Below are 19,505 nucleotides of genomic sequence, written 5' to 3' on the forward strand. Positions count from 1 at the left end.
TATCGGTGCTATTGTAGAATTTACTCTGCATGAAAAAAATTGCATAGAATTTTCTAATAGATCACACAATATGACATGAAAGCATTCACAAATATACTAACGTATGCATTGATTTGGCAGGTATATCAATTTCTAAAATTCCTTGGATGCTGTCTTCGATCTGGATTTTTTTCACCTCGTTGTACCTTAAAAACAATAATAGACTTAGAAATTATTTAAAAAAACTTTTCTGATTAAAGTAAAGAGCAAAGATGAAACTTTAAACGAACACAAATTAATAAATTTGCAACCTAGGCAACATATATCTGCAATATTGGTTAACATAAACTGACTCGTAATATTTCCCTAAATTTTAAAATTTTTGAAAAACTAGCACTTTACAGAAAACTCATCTAACTCGAAGCTTCGAAAGGATTAAAGTTGTATGCTAAAAGTTAATGATTCCATGACTTGTGAGAGTGTATTGAGAGAATAATGAATTTTCGCAGGATATCTAAGGACTTTCCTGCTCCTAATCGTGTTTCATTGCGTCAACCTTGTGTTTTCAGTAAAGCGCATTTTTTTTTAAATGGCTGCAGCTGTCACTGTAACTGAGATAATAATTGCTTGAGATAAGTAATTCTAGAAATGAACAAGAAATTGAGAGCATTATAGAAGGGGGTAAAGCTCCAGGAAGGGGGTAAAGTAAAAAGGGGGGAGGGAATAATTGAACACACAAAAGAGGAGGGTGACTTGGTCAATACAAGCCTCCTCGCCTCAGCATAAAATAAATCTGAGTAATTTTTGCCTTTGTGCGATACTTGCTAATTTTAAATAATAATTGTATTTGCAAATATCATCAAGAAAGCAAGTCCTGGGAAATTCTTACATCCATTAAGCTGAAAATCAGTAGCAGTTATTCACATCCAAGCTTTACGAACAAATAAATTAAAAAAAAACTAGGTTTTTTAACTGAAAGTAAGGAGCCACATTAAAACTTAAAACGAACAGAAATTACTCATTGAATGAAAGGGGCTGCTCCCTTCTCAACGTCCCGCTCTTTACGCTAAAGTTTAACTCTTTCTCTCAATTCTACTTTTTTAAAAAGTAAAAAACTTTAGCGTAAAGAACTGGGCGTTGAGAAGGGAGCAGCCCCTTTCATACACAGAGTAATTTCGGTTCGTTTTAAGTTTTAATGTGGCTCCTTACTTTCAGTTAAAAAAATAGTTTTTTTTAAATTTAATTTCTGAACGTTTTTGAATTAATGCATGTTTGATTTTGGCTCTTCGCGCATAAATTATTAGAATGAAATTTGCATATTAATTCTTTTTTTGGCTAAATAGCTTTCTCTTAGTTTTGATCCGACGATTTTGAGAAAAAAAGGCGGGGGAGGAAGCCTAATTGCCCTCCAATTTTTGGGTTACTTGAAAAGGCAACTAGAACCTTTAATTTTTAACGAACGTTTTTGTTAGAAAAAAATATACGTAAATTAAGAGTTAACTTACGCAACGAACTTTTATATAATTATATTTTTATTATGTGTGTTAGGGGGTTTGTCCCCTCGTTAATACCTCACTCTTTACACTAAAACTTAAATTTTGTCCCAACTCCTTAAGAATGACCCCTGAATCAAAAAGGCCGTAAAATAAATAGTTGAAATTACTAAAAATACTTTAGCGTAAAGAGCGAGGCATTTAGGAGGAGATGAAACTCTCATATGCGTAATAATCTCTGTTCATTTTAAGTTTTAATGCTGCTCCTTATTTTTAGTTGGAAAAAACTTTTTCTTATTTATTTTTTCACTGTATTTTTTTGTAATGATGCTAGAAAATCCTGTGCCCCCTTCATTGAATTTCTCTTCCCCCGTGACATATTCCTCCAAAGAAAGATCCTCCCACATAACTTGCAGCCCCTCTCCTGGGGATTGTGGGGGAGTAAGTCATCCCAAAGACAAATTTCCGTTAGAATGAGCCCTCTTGCGAAATTTTAGGACCAATCGGTCGATACGATGACCCCTGGGGAAAAAAACAAAACAAAAAACAAATAAACACGCACCCGTGATCGGTCTTCTGGCAAAAAATACGAAGTTCCACATTTTGTAGATAGGAGCTTGAAACTTTTACAGTAGGGTTCTCTGATACGCTGAATCTGATAGTGTGATTTTCGTTAATATTCTATGATTTTTAGGGGGTGTTTCTCCCTATTTTCCAAAATAAGGCAAATTTTCTCAGGCTCGTAACTTTTGATGGCAAAGACTAAATTTGACGAAACTTATATATTTAAGATCAGTATAAAAAGCCGATTCTTTATTAGTATCTAGATTAGTATCAAAATTCCGTTTTTAAGAGTTCCGTTTACTATTGAGCCGGGTCGCTCCTTACTACAGTTCGTTACCAAGAACTGTTTGATTTGGTTTCAATTAAGACAATTTTTTTCAAATAAACTTAATCTTGGTGTGAATTAAAACAAATAAAGTTTTGCTATTTATCTCCTTTTTCATTGCTCTTTATTTCTTTAAAATTGGCAACATAATAAAACTTGTCTCTGTGGCTATGGAAGGAGGATAATTTTATGTTTATTTTCGTTAATACTTTGGTTTTTACAAGAAAATCTTACTCTACATAATTACTAGCATGACTCTGAAAACCATTGATCAAACAGTTCGTGGTAACGAACTGTAGTAAGGAGCGACCCGGCTCAATAGTAACCAAAACTCTAAAAATGGAATTTTGATACCAATAGACATCAAAAGAATCACATTTTAATGCTGGTTTTAGATATGTAAGTTTCATCAAGTTTAGTCTTACCCATCAAAAGTTTCGAGCCCGAGAAAATTTGCGTTATCAGAGAACCCTACTGTAGAAGTTTCGAGCTCCTATCTACAAAAATGTGGAATTTTGCATTTTTTGCCAGAAGGCAGATCACAGATGCGTGTTTTTTTTTTTTTTTTTTTTTTTTTTTTTTTTTTTTTTTTTTTTTTTTTTTTTTTTTTTTTCCAGGGGTGATCGTATCAACCCAGTTGTCCTAGAATGTTGCAAGAGGGCTCATTCTAACGATAATGAAAAGTTCTAGTGCCCTTTTTAAGTGACCAAAAAAATTGGAGGGCACCTAGGCCCCCTCCCACGCTAATTATTTTCCCAGAGTCAACGGATCAAAATTTTGAGATACCCATTTTATTCAACGTAGTCGAAAAACCTTATAACTATGTCTTTGGGGACGACTTACTCCCCCACAGTCCCCGTGGGAGGGGCAACAAGTTACAAACTTTGACCTGTGCTTACATATAGTAATGGTTATTGGGAATTATACAGGCGTTTTCAGGAGGATTTTTTTGGTTGGGGGGAAGGGTTGAGAAGAGGAGGATATGCTGGAGGAACTTTCCATCGAGAATTTGTCATGGGAGAAGAAAATTTCCATGAAGGGAGAGCAGGATTTACTAGCATTATTTAAAAAAAACAATTAAAAAATAAATGTGAAAAAGCTTTTTCAGCTGGAAGTAAGGAACAGCAATAAAACTTAAAACAAACAGAAATTATTACCCATATGAGGGGCTCACCTCCTTCTAATACCTCGCTCTTTACGCTAAAGTATTTTTAGTAATTTCAACTATTTATTCTACGGCTTTTGTGATTCAGGGGTCATTCTTAATGAATTGGGATATAATTTAAGCTTTAGTGTAAAGAGCGAGGTACTGACGATGGGGCGAATCCCCTCATATATGTAATAAAAACATGAGAATACAAAAGTTCTTTACGTAAGCTAATTTATAAGTTACGTAAATCTTTTACCAATAAAAAGATTCGTAAAAAATTAAAAGTTCTAATTGCCTTTTTAATTAACCAAAAAATCGGAGGGCAACTAGGCTTCGTCCCCCGCTTTTTTTTCTCAAAATCATTCAATCAAAATTATGAGAAAGCCATTTAGCCAAAAAAAAAAAAATATACAAATTTCTTTTTGATTATTCCTCTGCGGAGAGCCAAAATCAAAACATGCATTGATTCAAAAACGTTCAGGAATTAAATTAAAAAAACAAGTTTTTTTATCTGAAAGTAAGGAGCGATATTAAAACTTAAAACGCACAGAAATTACTTCGTATATGAAAGAGGCTGCTTCCTCATCAACGCCCCACTCTTTACGCTAAAGTTTTTTACTGTTTTAAAAAGAAGAATTGAGAGAAAGAGTCAAACTTTAGCGTAAAGAACGGGGCGCTGATGAGGAAGCAGCCTCTTTCATATACGAAGTAATTTCTGTGCGTTTTAAGTTTTAATGTCGCTCCTTACTTTCAGTTAAAAAAACTTGTTTTTTAAATTTTATACCATCAGTAAATGAATTTAAATTCAAAATAAACTTAGGTTTCTTTCATGGGAATTTAAAAATGCGTATTGAAGTGTCGTCGGTTTTGACAAAGCGGAAAACTTAAGTTTCTCTTTAAAGGTAAATAAGAGGTTTCCATAATTAAGGAAAGTTTCCGAATCTAAGTCAAAAGCTAAGTTAGACGTCTCTTAGGAATGCAATACTTCAGCTTACATAGTTTTAGGAAAATTTTTGGGGTGTTATTTGGACCAAGGGATTTGAAACCCCAAAAGACTGTGAATTTTTTTTAGTAGTTTGGGATATTTTATCAGAGAAAAAAAGAAATAAAAAGAAGGAGAAAAGAAATAGAATAAAAAGTGTACAAAAGAAGAATATTTTTTTTGACTGTTTTGTTCGAAAAAAGTTTAAACTTACTCAAAATTTAAAATTTAGACTCGACAATACTTAAGCCTAATTTACATCGAGCATTACAACCGGCACTGACTTCTTACGCACTTGGAAGCAGAGTCAAAATGTTAAGGTTCTGGGTAACGACAATCATGATTTAGAAATACTATTGGGATTTTCCATTCAGGATGTAATATCGCAGGATACCCACAGAATGTTCAATATACTCTGAATTCTAGGTTAGGAATCCAGAGAATACCAGAGTATACCAAAATTAATCTAACCAGGATTCATGGATTCCCGGTTAGATCAAATTTCAACCCCGACTGCTTATCAGTCTGTCCCACTAAATTTTGCCGCAGTAAATATTCTCACTAAAGCATTTTCACATGGATCACTGACAACTCCTATACCATGAGAAGGCATATGCCTTGAGAAGGCATAGGGGTTGTCATCCCTATTCATGCTAATTTCCTCTCGTTTTGAACCTGACTCGGTTCTTGATTGTAATTTCTGATCGTCTTGGGTTTTATCTATTTATTGATGGTGGTTTGTGGTTTAATGTGGTTTTTACTCATTTCTTATTTAATGGAGCTCTTTACTTTTATTTGAAAAAGTTGTTTCGTGGAAACAGTTTTTAAATTAATTTATGTTCATTTTTTATTATAATAGTCATTTTCATAGACAAAAAAAATTATACCTTTTTTTCTAAAAGAATCCATAGTTTAGCTTGCTATGTGCATGCTGGAGAAACGTTTTCAACAATTTTAGTCCTGACATAAATATTATAGTTTAATTTGATTTTATGCCTCGTCAAGCCGACCTGAACAATAAAACTTAATATCATTCCAAAAAATTCTATCAATGCTCTTTGACAGCTGGACACACACACTCTTTTGATTTATTTCAACTGAAAGGGCAGAAGTTATAATAATAGTAGACCCGAAAGTTTCTACTCAATACCCCTGTTGTTCTCAATTGTCTTATTGGCAACTATACACACAGTGCCTTTTGATTTAGTTTTAAAGCATAAAAGGCGAATTGCATAACTGTGGAGGGTTGACATACCCAATATCCCGAGAGACATAGTTAATGGACCGTTTTACTCTTCTGAATAAAATGGCTGTCTCGAAATTTTGACTGGATGTGTTGGAAAATGAATGGGTTTGGGAGGAGGGCTGCTTGTCCTTTAATCTCTTTTGACTCTTAAGAAGGGTATTAGAACTTTTAATTTCCAATTGAATTTTACCCTTTAAGAGTTTCAATGATATTTCTAGCTATTATATAGCGGCGCTGCCTATGATGCTGCTTGTATGCCGTTTAGAAAACCTGCATGGGCATAGTTTTGTTTTTGTTTCATTGAAAATCCCCCTAAACTTTCCCAAAAAGCCTCACTTTAATACCTTTAGTGTCGTGAGTTACAGTAACTGTAGAAATAGCATTAATTGTATACATATAGTGACTTCTGGCAAGTTCAAAATCCACCACAACTTACCCTTAAAGGTCTAACTTAATAATGCAAGCCGTTCTTGAGATATTTCTTTGTCGCCTTTTTAAAAATCCACATGCTCATAGTTAGTTTTGATTTATTTCAACATCTCAACATAGAAATTCAACATAGAAATTTCCAAATATCGTTTCCGATATCAATATTTACGTTTCGATATTCAAGATTGATTTTTGGTCCAATATATAGATAGGAGACCGTCCCACAATCGGCAGGTTTAGACTTTTTAATTCTCCAGGAACTCAATCAGGCAATAAGAAAGAGCTGATTATGCCAAAGCAAAGGTAACTCATTCAATAGCATCCTTGAAAAAGACAATTAAAAATACTCCATCACTTTCCCACCCTGATGCCTCTCTATCCTACTGGTCAAAAGTGCTAAATCTGGGCCAACCCGATACTGGTTCAGCCCTCTCTGGCCTACCTTCCGTTTACGACCACCTGTCAAAAGAAACAGAAAAGTGTCCAGATACTTGTTTTTCGGCTGTAAAATTAAGAAATAATATGGTCAGTATAGAAAACTACACCATCCTTGAAAAAGACAATTAACAATACCTAATCACTTTTCAACCTTGATGCCTCTCTATCCTACTGGTGAAAATAACATTCTCTATAAGGCTGTGGCATTGTGGAGTGACACGAGAGGTGTAGCATAAGTGGGAGATGGTAACGTCGGCAATGAAGGAGGGCAATTAATGCCAGTTTTTTCTTCTCACTCAATTGGACTATCTGTCTTGGCTTTTTCTACAATTAGCCATGACTTGATGCCCACAACTATTCCATTTAATTCATCAATGCCTTTGAATGCCTTCCGTCTTTTTAGAATATATGTAAATAATGAACGACTTGCTCAACTTGCAGCCCTTGCCCTGAGGACTGAGGGGAGGTTGACATCCCCAGAAACAAAATCAAAAACACAAAAACATAAGGGGGTAGGGTTGTTGTCCTCCGTCACTTTTGACTCTTAAAAGCGAACTAGAACATAGCATTTCCAATCAAATGAGCCTCGTCTAAATTCTACACAACCACTCCGACACACACACTCCGCTATACACTCAAGGGCTTTATATGCCCCCGGGGCGAAATATACAACACTTTCCCTGAGGGCTGTGGGGGGGTTATCCTCAAAGACATAATTACTGGACCTTTCAACTTCGTAGAACAAAATTGCTATCTCAAAATTTTTATTGGATGTGTTTGGGGAAAGGATGGGCGTGGGGGGTAGGCCTGGTCACCCTCCAATAATTTTTGACGACTAAAAAGGTCACTAGAGCCCACAATTTTTAATCGAAGGAGCCCATTTTGAAATTTATACGACAGCTCCTCCTGTACAAAGTGCCCTAGTCTAAAAAAACAAAACAAAAATAAATAATACGTTGTGCCCACATTCCTCTTTACTGTTGTACTGCCTATGATATGTATATTCATTAAAATGATTATGGAATTGAAGGCATCAATATGTATGGTATTTTCCACAATATAAGCATTTGAGTTAATAAAAGCATACTAAGAACTGCGAATAAGAACTTTAGTATCATTTTTTAGTTATAATATAACATATTGTTATCTAAAATTGATCTGACACTGATTGATTACAGTCCGAATTCTTTCAAACTTTTGCTGCTTTGAAAATTGCCAAATAATTAATAATTGCCAAATATTCGGTGAGCCAGATTACTTGTAAAGTGCACTGCCGATGGAGATAAAATTTTCGCAGAAAAGCTTAACAGCTTCGTTCGTTTTGGGTTGCCAAAAGCTAAGAAAATATACATACAGAAGTCGTCAATGGCACGCCAAAAACTGTGTGTGGCAGGTACGTACTTCTAGGGTAATTCTCAAAAATCATTTACCAAGCTATTTAAATGAAGGGCCAGGAGTGAGATGTGTGTTAAATAACACTTACATCCTTCTGATATCTATTATCCTGTGGACCCTTATTTTCAAAGTGAGTAAAAGGCCACCCCACCAGATATCACCGGTGGTATTTTTCAGATACCGCCTGTAAAGATACCGCCAACGACAACATACGACCTTGAATAGAGTCTTAATATGAAATACAGAAAATACTTCAACCTGACTCTTGGGTTCAACCCAAGGTTCAACTCTTGGATCAGGCACTGACAGCTTGCAGCAAATTAGAAAAAAAGGTTACACCACTTACCTATTCATTATTAGGAGCACAATAGCTGAATCTGGCCTCTCACCAGCGAAAACCTTTAGGCCTGACCCAGACTGTTGGACATCTACTCTTCTAGAGCCAGGAAGAACAAACTTAGAAACATGAGCCATAGCGTAGAACATCGGTTGTCGATAAAACTCATCTTTTGTTTTATCGACAATAATAGGGGAATCTACGAAGTTCTCAGCCCAGTTTGGGCCACCACCCATGTCAAGTGCGACATTCCAGTCTGTCCATCCACGAACCCAGTGGTTCAAATCCTGCGAAAGGAAAGAGCAAAATGATACGGATGATGCAGCAACTGTGAGATTTCCGCTACTATTATGTAATTTCCATCAATTTTTCAAAGCACAACAAGTATATATATATATATATATATATATATATATATATATATATATATATGAAATTCTTAGCACTTTTAAAAATTACTATTCAAATTAAACCAGTCTTGTATTTCAGAAGTCATTCTTAAGAAATTGGGACGAAAAATCAAACCTTAGCGTAAAGAGCAAGGTATTGAGGAGTGGGCGACCCCTTTATAGAGGGAACAGTTTCTGTTCATTTTGAGTTTTAATGTTACTCCTTACTTTTTAGTGAAAAAGCTTGTTTTTTGTTTAATTTCTGATCTTTTTTTCAAATAATACCAGTAAATATGGTTCACCCTCCGAGAAAATTCTTTCCCCAAATGGGAAACCCCTCCTTGGAACGTTCTTCCCACGTAAAGTGAACTATCCCCGTAAAATGTCTGCGGACTATTCCATCCTCGTTGAAAATTACCCCCTCCCCGTAAATTTTTTTGCTGAAGATTCAGTCTGAAAATTTTCTCCTTAGCATACTTTCATTTGAAAAAGACTAAGTTCTAACCGTTTTTCCAACCACTCCAGAAATCCCCCCTTCCCTGGAAAATTATTTCCTGGAAATTCAAATACACTAAAATTTACCTAGGACAATTCACTGGGAACACCTTCATATGCAAAAGTGATTAGGCAAAGGCAAAAAGATTTTTATACAGGTATTCTGTCTAATCTCTCCAGTGTAAAATTTCCTCTGGAATGTTTGACCCTGGAAATTTACCTTCAAGTGAAAAATTTTCCCAATGGAAACCCATCCCAAGCACAAAATCCCCCTTTCCATGAAAAATGTTTGAATAATTTCCAGTAACGAACACTATAAGTAAACAATGTGCAAATTTTATAACTTAAAGACCTATCCCTAGGGGCTGAGGGAGGGTCATATTTTCGCCCACTTTTGGACTTTTCAACTAAGCTAGATCAAATTGCTATATAAAAATTTTGATTGGAAGATTTGGGGAGGAAAGGGCGTTGGTAGCTGGTTGACCTTAAAATCTTTTTGGTTACTTAAAAAGGGGATTAAAACTTTTAATTTTCGTTTAAATAAGCGCTCTCCCTATGCTCTAGTACCATTGGTTCCATACCATCCTCATTTTGGCAGATAGGGACATGAAAACTCTACAGCTGTGTTCTCAGATACGCTGAATCTAACGACGTGATTTTCATTAAGATTCCTTGACGTTTAGGGGGTGTTGCCCCCTTTTTCGAAAGTCTAGCAATGTTTCTAATGCTCGCAGCCTTTTATGGGCATTACTTAGCTTGAAGAATCTTATATACTTAGAACCAGCAGAAAAAGCCGATTCTTTTTATATTTTAACCACAACAATCACCTGCCATTAAACAGCTCTCTGCAATGTACCCAGCTATCTTAGGAAACGAAAAAAAACAACAAGATACTGTAGATGCAGAATATCGTAGTTCAAGCAACTTAACTTGTTTTTCAAGTCAATATATTTTCCTTGTTATTCAAAACAAGGGACGATAAATTTCTATATAGGGGTTTCGAACTAGGCGTTCTAATAGTACATTTCTTGTTTTGATCTGATACCATTTTCAGAAGTTATTGGCTATCACATTTTTTTGTAGTGGACGCTATTACAAAAGCACACAGATATGATAAAAAGTTACTGTTTTGGATTACAAAAGGTTTTTAACTACATCAGTTGCCTTTAAAATGAGCCATTCAATAGCTCTTTACAATGTTCTAGGGATCCACTGTCTGAGGAAAAGAAATAAAAAGGAAGATACTGTCGATACAGACTATCGTGGTTGCAGACACTTTTCTTGTTTTTCAACCCGATAGATTTTCCTCGTTATTCAAGCCAACGAACTGTAAGTTTCCTATATAGGGTTCTCCGACAGGTGGTTATAATAGTTTACTTCTTGTTTTGATCTGACAGTATATTCATGAGTTATGGATTATCACATTATTAGTATTGAACGTTATCATCTCTTACTAGTTCGCTAGCTGCCGCTGCAACCCCGATTTATTGATATAAAAATTCTGTTTTTTAGATTTTCAGTTACTATTGAGCCTTGTCCCTCCTTATTTACAGTTCCTTACCATTAACTATTTGATAAAAAAAAACTGTATGAACTAGAACTTCATTCCATGAAGTATTTCCTCGAATAACAGATTACTTTTTCAAAGTAAAATTGGAAAAGTTCAATATTTCTAGGAATTGGTGTTGAAATGGAACATCTATCAAAACAATAGGAACTGGGTAATAAGATAGACAAAAATTTTCAAATTGAATGAAAGATAACCGGTTGAGCATTGGACGAAATTAGCCCAATCGGCTTTCTTATGCTAATCAGTTTAATCATTTGCCTTTGAGCTAAAGTAAAACTGTAAGTCCCTCCGATTGAACAAAAAACTGGGCAATAAAATTTTACCTATTAACTTTCTTTGGATTAAAATATGAGCTTCAAATGGCATTATTTGTTGTAATTATCTATTTTAATTAATATTAATTAACAATTTATATAAAATTATATATCGTGAAAAGAGAAATCACCAATGCAACAGCACAAAAAAAAAAAAAAAAAAAAAAAAAAAAAAAAAAAAAAGAGACAGAAGGAGAAAAGGAAGACTGTTTTCCTAAATTAGTGATTAATATAGACCAGCACTTGAATGAGGCCTTAACCCTACTCATACATACAATCACATAGGTCAAACAGCATAGCTGTTTGTATATACTTTAAAACTTGTATTTAATAAAATATACATACTTTGCATATATGAAACTGGGGTGTGGCCTCTTAAACCAAATTGTAAAACTTCTCTATTATTTATAAAGCTTACCGTAATAATATCTTGAAAATAGCTTTCTCCCCGCTCCCAGGATCCAAGCGTAACCTTATCTGGATTCAACGGATTTGCTCCTTAAAAAAAAAACTATTGAATTTTTGTTCTAAAACCTGTAATCCTTTATGAGAGGAGTGAAGGGTAAATCCTAAATTACTTCTGTATTTATTTTTGTTTATACGATTATATTTAGCTAAAACAAATACGCTTTTATAGGTATAAACTAGCAATTTTGGAAGTTTACAAAGACAAATTGCAATTGACATCGGATTCAAATCTGACTCAACTAATATTTGGATTCAATTAATTAGCTTCATTAAAAAACAGTCATCAAACTGTAGTACTAAAACCCAATTATTTTTAAATGAGTAGAATTTTCAATTAATTCCGAGGAATATTCGTACATACTTGTACTATTATGTCGACCAAAAACAAAAAGCATTTTTTTTTTATAAATATGGTTCCGAGCAATATTCGTACATACTTATATTATTATGTCGAGCGAAAACAAAAAGCCTTTTCTTATAAATACGGTTCCGAGCAATATTCCGAGAAATATTCGTACATACTTATACTACTATGTCAAGCAAAAACAAAAAGCGTTTTTTTTTTTATAAATACGGTTCCGAACAATATTCCGAGCAATATTCGTACATACTTATACTATTATGTCGAGCAACAACAAAAAGCGTTTTTTCTTTACGGCTCCGAGCAATATTCGTACATATTCATACGATTATGTCGAGCAAAAACAAAAAAGAGTTGTATACGATTATGTCGAGCAAAACAAAAAAGTATTTTTTTATAAATACGTTTCCAAGCAATATTCCGAGCAATATTCGTGCATACTTATACGATTATGTCAAGCAAAAATAAAAAAGTGTTTTTCTGTAAATAACAAAACGTTTATAATTACAAATTTCCTATTAATTAATACTTGATAATTTAAAAAATTATATTTAAAAAATAAAATTATATATAATTTTAGGTAGTTGCTCCCTTCCGTTCAAAGCGTAAATATATCTGAATAAATCATTATATAAATATCCATAAGTATATCGTTCAAATATCTGAAGATATCCGGACTTCTAGTTCTGAGTACCTTAGAAATTAGAAATACTGATTACTTTAGAGTACTTTAGAAGTTAGGTACACCGAACCTTCTGTTTTTTCTAAGTTTCAGGTAATATCTAAGCAAGGCGTATCTTTCTTATTTATGAATAAGGTCAATTGACTCTCCAATTGAAAAGCGGCATAAGAAAATAACTTTAAAAACGGCGCGTAATCTCACGTTATTTACAATTTCGTATGGCTTCAAAGTTGATTAAGGTTGCCATGAAACAAAATAAACCATGTCTATTTGAAGACTTTCAGTATATCATGGCAGGCTTGGTACGTGGATGTTTTTAGGGAGAGGGACTTCAGTGAAAACACCAAAGATAGGGTGACTATTCAGAATGTAAGGAATTATGATTAAATAGGTGCATGGGGCGTCAACAGCAAGGTTGGGAGACACACTAGTAACCTTTCAAGGAGAAAAAGACCCCGAAACAAAAACGTCGAAAGTTATCGACATTCTACACGTTATCAACGGCACTGAAGGACCTTCATCCTTAACATATTATAAAAATCTTTTGTTTGTAAGAGCAAAATACTACGCGTATGCTTGACGATGCTGTATCTAATTAAATAAAAAAAACAAGTTTTTTTAACTGAAAGTATGGAGCGACATTAAAACTTAAAACGAACAGAAATTGCTTCGTATATGAAAGGGGCTGCTTCCTCATCAACGCCCCGCTCTTTACGCTAAAGTTTGATTCTTTCTCTCAACTCTTCTTATTAAAACAGTAAAAACCTTTAGCGTAAAGAGCGGGGCGTTGATGAGGAAGCAGCCCCTATCATATACGAAGTAATTTCTGTTCGTTTTAAGTTTTAATGTCGCTCCTTACTTTCAGTTAAAAAAACTTGTTTTTTTTTATTTAATTTCTGAACGGTTTTGAATCAATGTATGTTTTGATTTTGGCTCTCCGCAGAGGAATAATTAAAACAAAATTTGCATTTTTTTTTTTTGGCTAAATGGCTTTCTCATAATTTTGATCGAATGATTTTGAGAAAAAGAGCGGGGGAGGAAGCCTAGTTGCCCTCCAATTTTCGGTTAATTGAAAAGGCAACTAGAACTATTAATTTTTTACGAATATTTTTATTAGTAAAAGATATATGTAACTATAAATTAGCTTACGTAAAGAACTTTTTTATTATCATGTTTTTATTACATATATGAGGGGGTTTGCCCCCTCGTCAGTACCTCGCTCTTTAAACTAAAGCTTAAATTTTGTCCCAATTCATTAAGAATGACCCCTGAATCACAAAAGCCGTAGAACAAATAGTTGAAACTACTAAAAAATACTTTAGCGTAAAGAGCGAGGTATTAGGAGGAGGTGATCCCCTCATATGGGTAATAATTTCTGTTCGTTTTAAGTTTTAATGCTGCTCCTTACTTACAGCTGAAAAAAACTTTTTCATATTTATTTTTTCATTGTTTTTTTTAAGTAATGCTAGTACATCCTGTGCTCCCTTCATGGAAATTTTCATCCCCTATGTTAAATTCCTCGATGGAAAGTTCTCCCAGCACATCCCCCTCTTCTCAACCCCTCCCCCAACCAAAAAATCCTCCTGAAAACGTCTGTACACTTCCCAATAACCATTGCTATATGTAAGCACTGGTCAAAGTTTGTAACTTGTGCCCCTCCCACGGGGACTGTGGGGGAGTAAGTCGTCCCCCAAGACATAGTTATAAAGTTTTTCGACTACGCTGAATAAAATGGCTATCTCAGAATTTTGATCCGTTGACTTTGGGAAAATAATTAGCGTGGGAGGGGGCCTAGGTGCCCTCCAATTTTTTCGGTCACTTAAAAAGGGAACTAGAACTTTTCATTTCAATTAGAATGAGCCCTCTCGCAACATTCTAGGACAACTGTCTGGGGCTAAACGGAAAGCAGTTTGTCCTTGTCTGGGTTGGGAGGATGTCATAAATAAAGATTTAACGGAAATGTCATAGAGAAGATTCATAAATAAAGATTTAACGGAAATGTCATATAACGGAAATGGGAACTTCCTGGGAGGGTGTAAATAGGGAAGCCTTAAATAGATTAGGTTGGAGGAGGAGCGTGCGTAGCTGTGTTGGCCTCAGGCGGCTTGGTGCTGCAGTGAGTTATTATTATTAGTAGTAGTAGTATTCCATTATATTTGGACGAAATTTGGATATGTTTTCTAAGAAAAGCTGAGACGCATAAAACAGCTCATACGCTTAGTACAGACGCACTGCTTTATTAAGCCTGTACATTGCTTAGATGTCATCTAAACGTTAATAGCACCAAATCTAAGTGACTCTGTAGATATGTGGTTGCATTCGAACGATATTTGCAAAAAGTTAGGGTTTTCTGGAAATTTGCAACCATATGTAACGAATCATAGACTTTTCAAAAACAAACAAAAAAACAGAATTTTTTAAACGCAACACTATCAAATATTGAAATCTACTTACAATAACAAGTAGACAGCTTCAAAAGACATCAAAAATATCCAAAGGAAACACCATTAAACACTGAAATCTACACATAGTAAAAACATGAGCAAAATAAAAAAAGTAGACAGTAGACAAGTAGACAGCTTCAAAAGACATCAAAAATATCCAAAGGAAACACCATTAAACACTGAAATCTACACATAGTAAAAACATGAGCAAAATAAAAAAAGTAGACAGTAGACAAGTAGACAGCTTCAAAAGACATCAAAAATATCCAAAGGAAATACCATTAAACAGTGAAATCTACACATAGTAAAAACATGAGCAAAATAAAAATAAGTAGACAGTAGACAAGTAGACAGCTTCAAAAGACATCAAAAATATCCAAAGGAAACACCATTAAACAGTGAAATCTATACATAGTAAAAACATGAGCAAAATAAAAAAAAGTAGACAATAGACAAGTAGACAGCTTCAAAAGACATCAAAATTATCCAAAGGAAACGCCATTAAACAGTGAAATCTACACATAGTAAAAACATGAGCAAAATAAAAATAAGTAGACAGTAGACAAGTAGACAGCTTCAAAAGACATCAAAAATATCCAAAGGAAACACCATTAAACAGTGAAATCTACACATAGTAAAAACATGAGCAAAATAAGAATATGTAGACAGTAGACAAGTAGACAGCTTCAAAAGACATCAAAAATATCCAAAGGAAACACCATTAAACAGTGAAAACTACACATAGTAAAAACATGAGCAAAATAAAAAAACGTAGACAGTAGACAAGTAGACAGCTTCAAAAGACATCAAAAATATCCAAAGGAAACACCATTAAACAGTGAAATCTACACATAGTAAAAACATGAGCAAAATAAAAATAAGTGGACAGTAGACAAGTAGACAGCTTCAAAAGACATCAAAAATATCCAAAGGAAACACCATTAAACAGTAAAATCTACACATAGTAAAAACATGAGCAAAATAAAAATAAGTAGACAGTAGACAGCTTCAAAAGACATCAAAAATATCCAAAGGAAACACCATTAAACAGTGAAATCTACACATAGTAAAAACAGGAGCAAAATAAAAAAAAGTAGACAGTAGACAAGTAGACAGCTTCAAAAGACATCAAAAATATCCAAAGGAAACACCATTAAACAGTGAAATGTACACATAGTAAAAACATGAGCAAAATAAAAATAAGTAGACAGTAGACAAGTAGACAGCTTCAAAACACATCAAAAATATCCAAAGGAAACACCATTAAACAGTGAAATCTACACATAGTAAAAACATGAGCAAAATAAAAATAAGTAGACAGTAGACAAGTAGACAGCTTCAAAAGAAATCAAAAATATCCAAAGGAAACACCATTAAACAGTGAAATCTACACATAGTAAAAACATGAGCAAAATAAAAAAAAGTAGACAGTAGACAAGTAGACAGCTTCAAAATACATCAAAAATATCCAAAGGAAACACCATTAAACAGTGAAATCTACACATAGTAAAAACATGAGCAAAATAAAAATAAGTAGACAGTAGACAAGTAGACAGCTTCAAAACACATCAAAAATATCCAAAGGAAACACCATTAAACAGTGAAATCTACACATAGTAAAAACATGAGCAAAATAAAAAAAAAACAGTAAAAATAAACACAGCCCTATTAAACATTGAAATCTGCATGCAGTACACATCAAAAATATCCAAAGGAAACACCATTAAACAGTGAAATCTACACATAGTAAAAACATGAGCAAAATAAAAAAAAACAGTAAAAATAAACACAGCCCTATTAAACGTTGAAATCTGCATGCAGTACAGCAGTAAACAGCTTAAAAAACAGTAAAAAAGAAACATACTTTTCAAAACACGTACAATTAAATATTAAAACACAGTAGATATATTAAAATAGTAAACAGTTAAAAAAACAACTAAAAATATTTTTTGTAACGAAACCCTTTTAAATAATGAAATCCATGTACAGTATAAACGCTAAACATAAAAAAATAGTAAACAAAAACTTAATTTTTTGATGGAGCACTATTAAATTTTGCAAACCTAGCTATTTTGGGCTATATCACAGAAACAAGCAACCTAATACACTCTATTTATGAAATTGTAATTTTATAATAAAATACATATTTACCCTCACAGGCTTCTGTCCCAAGAATAAAATAATCAGGAAATTGATCGTTAGTTAGATCCAATACACCTGGGGGAATTATTGCATCAGTGTACCAATGAACGCCAATGCCATCTACGTATTTTGCGGCAGATGTGTCATTTAATACCTAAAAGGATGATCACAACAGCTAATTAGGATTTTTCGGGTTGAAGCTATGCCACAACGTTGCCACAAAGTAGGCAAGGTATGCCACAAAGTAGGAAAGCTCTTTTTTTGTGATAAAATCTAGCGCATTGAAAAATCAAATATTAACTTACCAGACGTGCTGAATTTATAGAATTGTAGATCATTTTACTGATCCATCTTTGAGGGGTTTTCCCTCTTTCAAAAACAAATCTAATTGTCTTACTTTAATTATATCAACTGACTTTACATAAGTCAGCATTTAAATTAGGTCATCATTCGGATAATTAAAGGGCTAATACCATTGTATATTATGTGGTAACTACCGTAGCAGCCCCAGCAATTAGTGATAAAAACACGATACTCGTCGTTTGCCAATATCGATGTAATATTGATCGAAAGTGATACTAGTGTGCAATCGAAATACTTGATTGACATATTGATCACTTGATTGATTTGATTGAAACTGCATGGTGGGTGGCATAGAGAGCGTAGCAATTTTACTTCTCCAGGTGAACCGATCAGGATATGAGGCGAGTGGAGCCCACCCAGGGATTCTCATTCCTCTCAAGGAATATTTAAATTAGCTCTAATCAAACCCCAAGCCTAGGATTGGTTGAACTTACAACTCTCCACCTAGAACTTATTACAAAAAGAGACCTTGCAACTGTCTAAGATACTGACTTATAATGCTTTGCTCCAATTATTAATAATAGTCTGTTACCCTTCTAGTCAATGGCAAAAAGTATTCCACCCGAACCTACTTATTTTAACCCCTGATATTGGAGATAAAGTATCAGATCCCAGGAATATGACTTACAATTTCAGGCCATTTTGGCAAGGCTAATCTCTGATCGTCCATAATCATAAGCTTTACATCACTGTATCCATGAGCTTCAAGGGTTGGTCCAAGATGGTCAGCAATCCAGTCTCTTTGTGATTCTGCTGTCCAGCCCATACAGTTGAAAGGGAAGTCAGGTATCATTCCATCTGTAGGCTCATTTTGCGCAGTTAAGCCCCAGAAATTCAGACCAAAGGACTTATAAGAATCCAAAAATCTATAAGAAAACAATCTGACTGATGTTAAAAATCAGACTGATACATAAAGCGCATGGAATATTAAAATGAAACGACTAACTAGCTTAGACACAATGAGTTGTTTTAGGTAGGTAGTTGGTGCGCTGGATTAAGAATCTGTAAGTTAAAAAAAGACTGTAAGTTAAGTGAGGGTCAACCCAGCTCTTACTGAGTACCTGTGAAATATGAGGAAGGTAAGCAGGAAGGGTGAGCGAAAGAACAGGATGGCTAGTTCCTACACCCCCCCCCATCGCACTTTCTGGCTGAAGAACAACAAGATAGAGATAAGCAAAGCCAGTTTGGACATTAACAGTCTAGTTCATTCATATATTAAATTATAAGAATAATTAAAAGAAAGACGATTTTGCATCTTTCAATAATACCCAGTGGGTGATCAAAGATTTTGAGAAGGGAGGGAGGAATGAGGTCTGCTGAACCTCAAATAAAAATAACGATGAGAACGGTTTACTGGTATATTCAAAGAGGGAGGGGGAATGAAATCTTTAGAAGCGGTTGTGAATCACGTGTACAATCTGAGACAGTTTAAAGTTGATGAAAAAGATTTTATTAACTTCGAATCACTGGCTATAGCAAAATTTTTAACCAGACAATATTTTAGCCACTTAAAAAAAGAACACGGCATTGGACTTTACAGTCCCTACCGGCTGTGCTTTCACACACCCCTGCTGTTTACCTTCCCCATATTTCTCCAGGTACCCTAGGATTTGAACCCTCGCTCTTTTGGACAAACGACTCTAAATCCAGGACACCAATCTACTCGGCTAGGACGGCCATTTTTGCCGCTATTGGACCAAAATTTTGTAGCAGAAAATAGCAAGATCATCGTTGCGCTATCAGTAGCAACTTTAAAAATTATATAGATATAAAAATTTGCTTTCGTACGTATCCCTTCCCCGCGTCTATCAGATTTTATTTACATTTTAATTAATATTGAAGTTAAAGAATTAATTAAATGAATTAATTTACTCATTTATTTAATTAATTAATTAAATTAACTAGTTGTTTAATTTAATTAATTTTAAACTGAATTTAA

General features: G+C 34.2%; 1 protein-coding gene and 1 non-coding gene across 2 annotated transcripts in view; one reads left to right on the forward strand and one right to left on the reverse strand.

Moving 5' to 3' along the window:
• Positions 1-19,505, reverse strand: part of LOC136035180 (lysosomal acid glucosylceramidase-like) — a 51,053-nt gene continuing 31,548 nt past the window's right edge. The window contains exons 6-10 of the mRNA XM_065716752.1: positions 18,195-18,432; positions 17,213-17,357; positions 11,525-11,604; positions 8,348-8,625; positions 1-185 (exon numbers count right to left, since the gene is read on the reverse strand). Of these exons, the coding sequence (XP_065572824.1) occupies positions 86-185; positions 8,348-8,625; positions 11,525-11,604; positions 17,213-17,357; positions 18,195-18,432 (841 nt within the window). The 3' untranslated portion in view covers positions 1-85. The remainder of the gene's footprint in view (positions 186-8,347; positions 8,626-11,524; positions 11,605-17,212; positions 17,358-18,194; positions 18,433-19,505) is intronic.
• On the forward strand, positions 9,285-9,387 carry LOC136035888 (small nucleolar RNA snR87). Its single transcript, XR_010619538.1, has one exon. It is a non-coding gene; the product is annotated as a small nucleolar RNA snR87 (small nucleolar RNA).

This window comes from Artemia franciscana, chromosome 14, assembly GCF_032884065.1.
Source record: "Artemia franciscana chromosome 14, ASM3288406v1, whole genome shotgun sequence".
In the NCBI taxonomy this organism is placed as follows: domain Eukaryota; kingdom Metazoa; phylum Arthropoda; class Branchiopoda; order Anostraca; family Artemiidae; genus Artemia; species Artemia franciscana.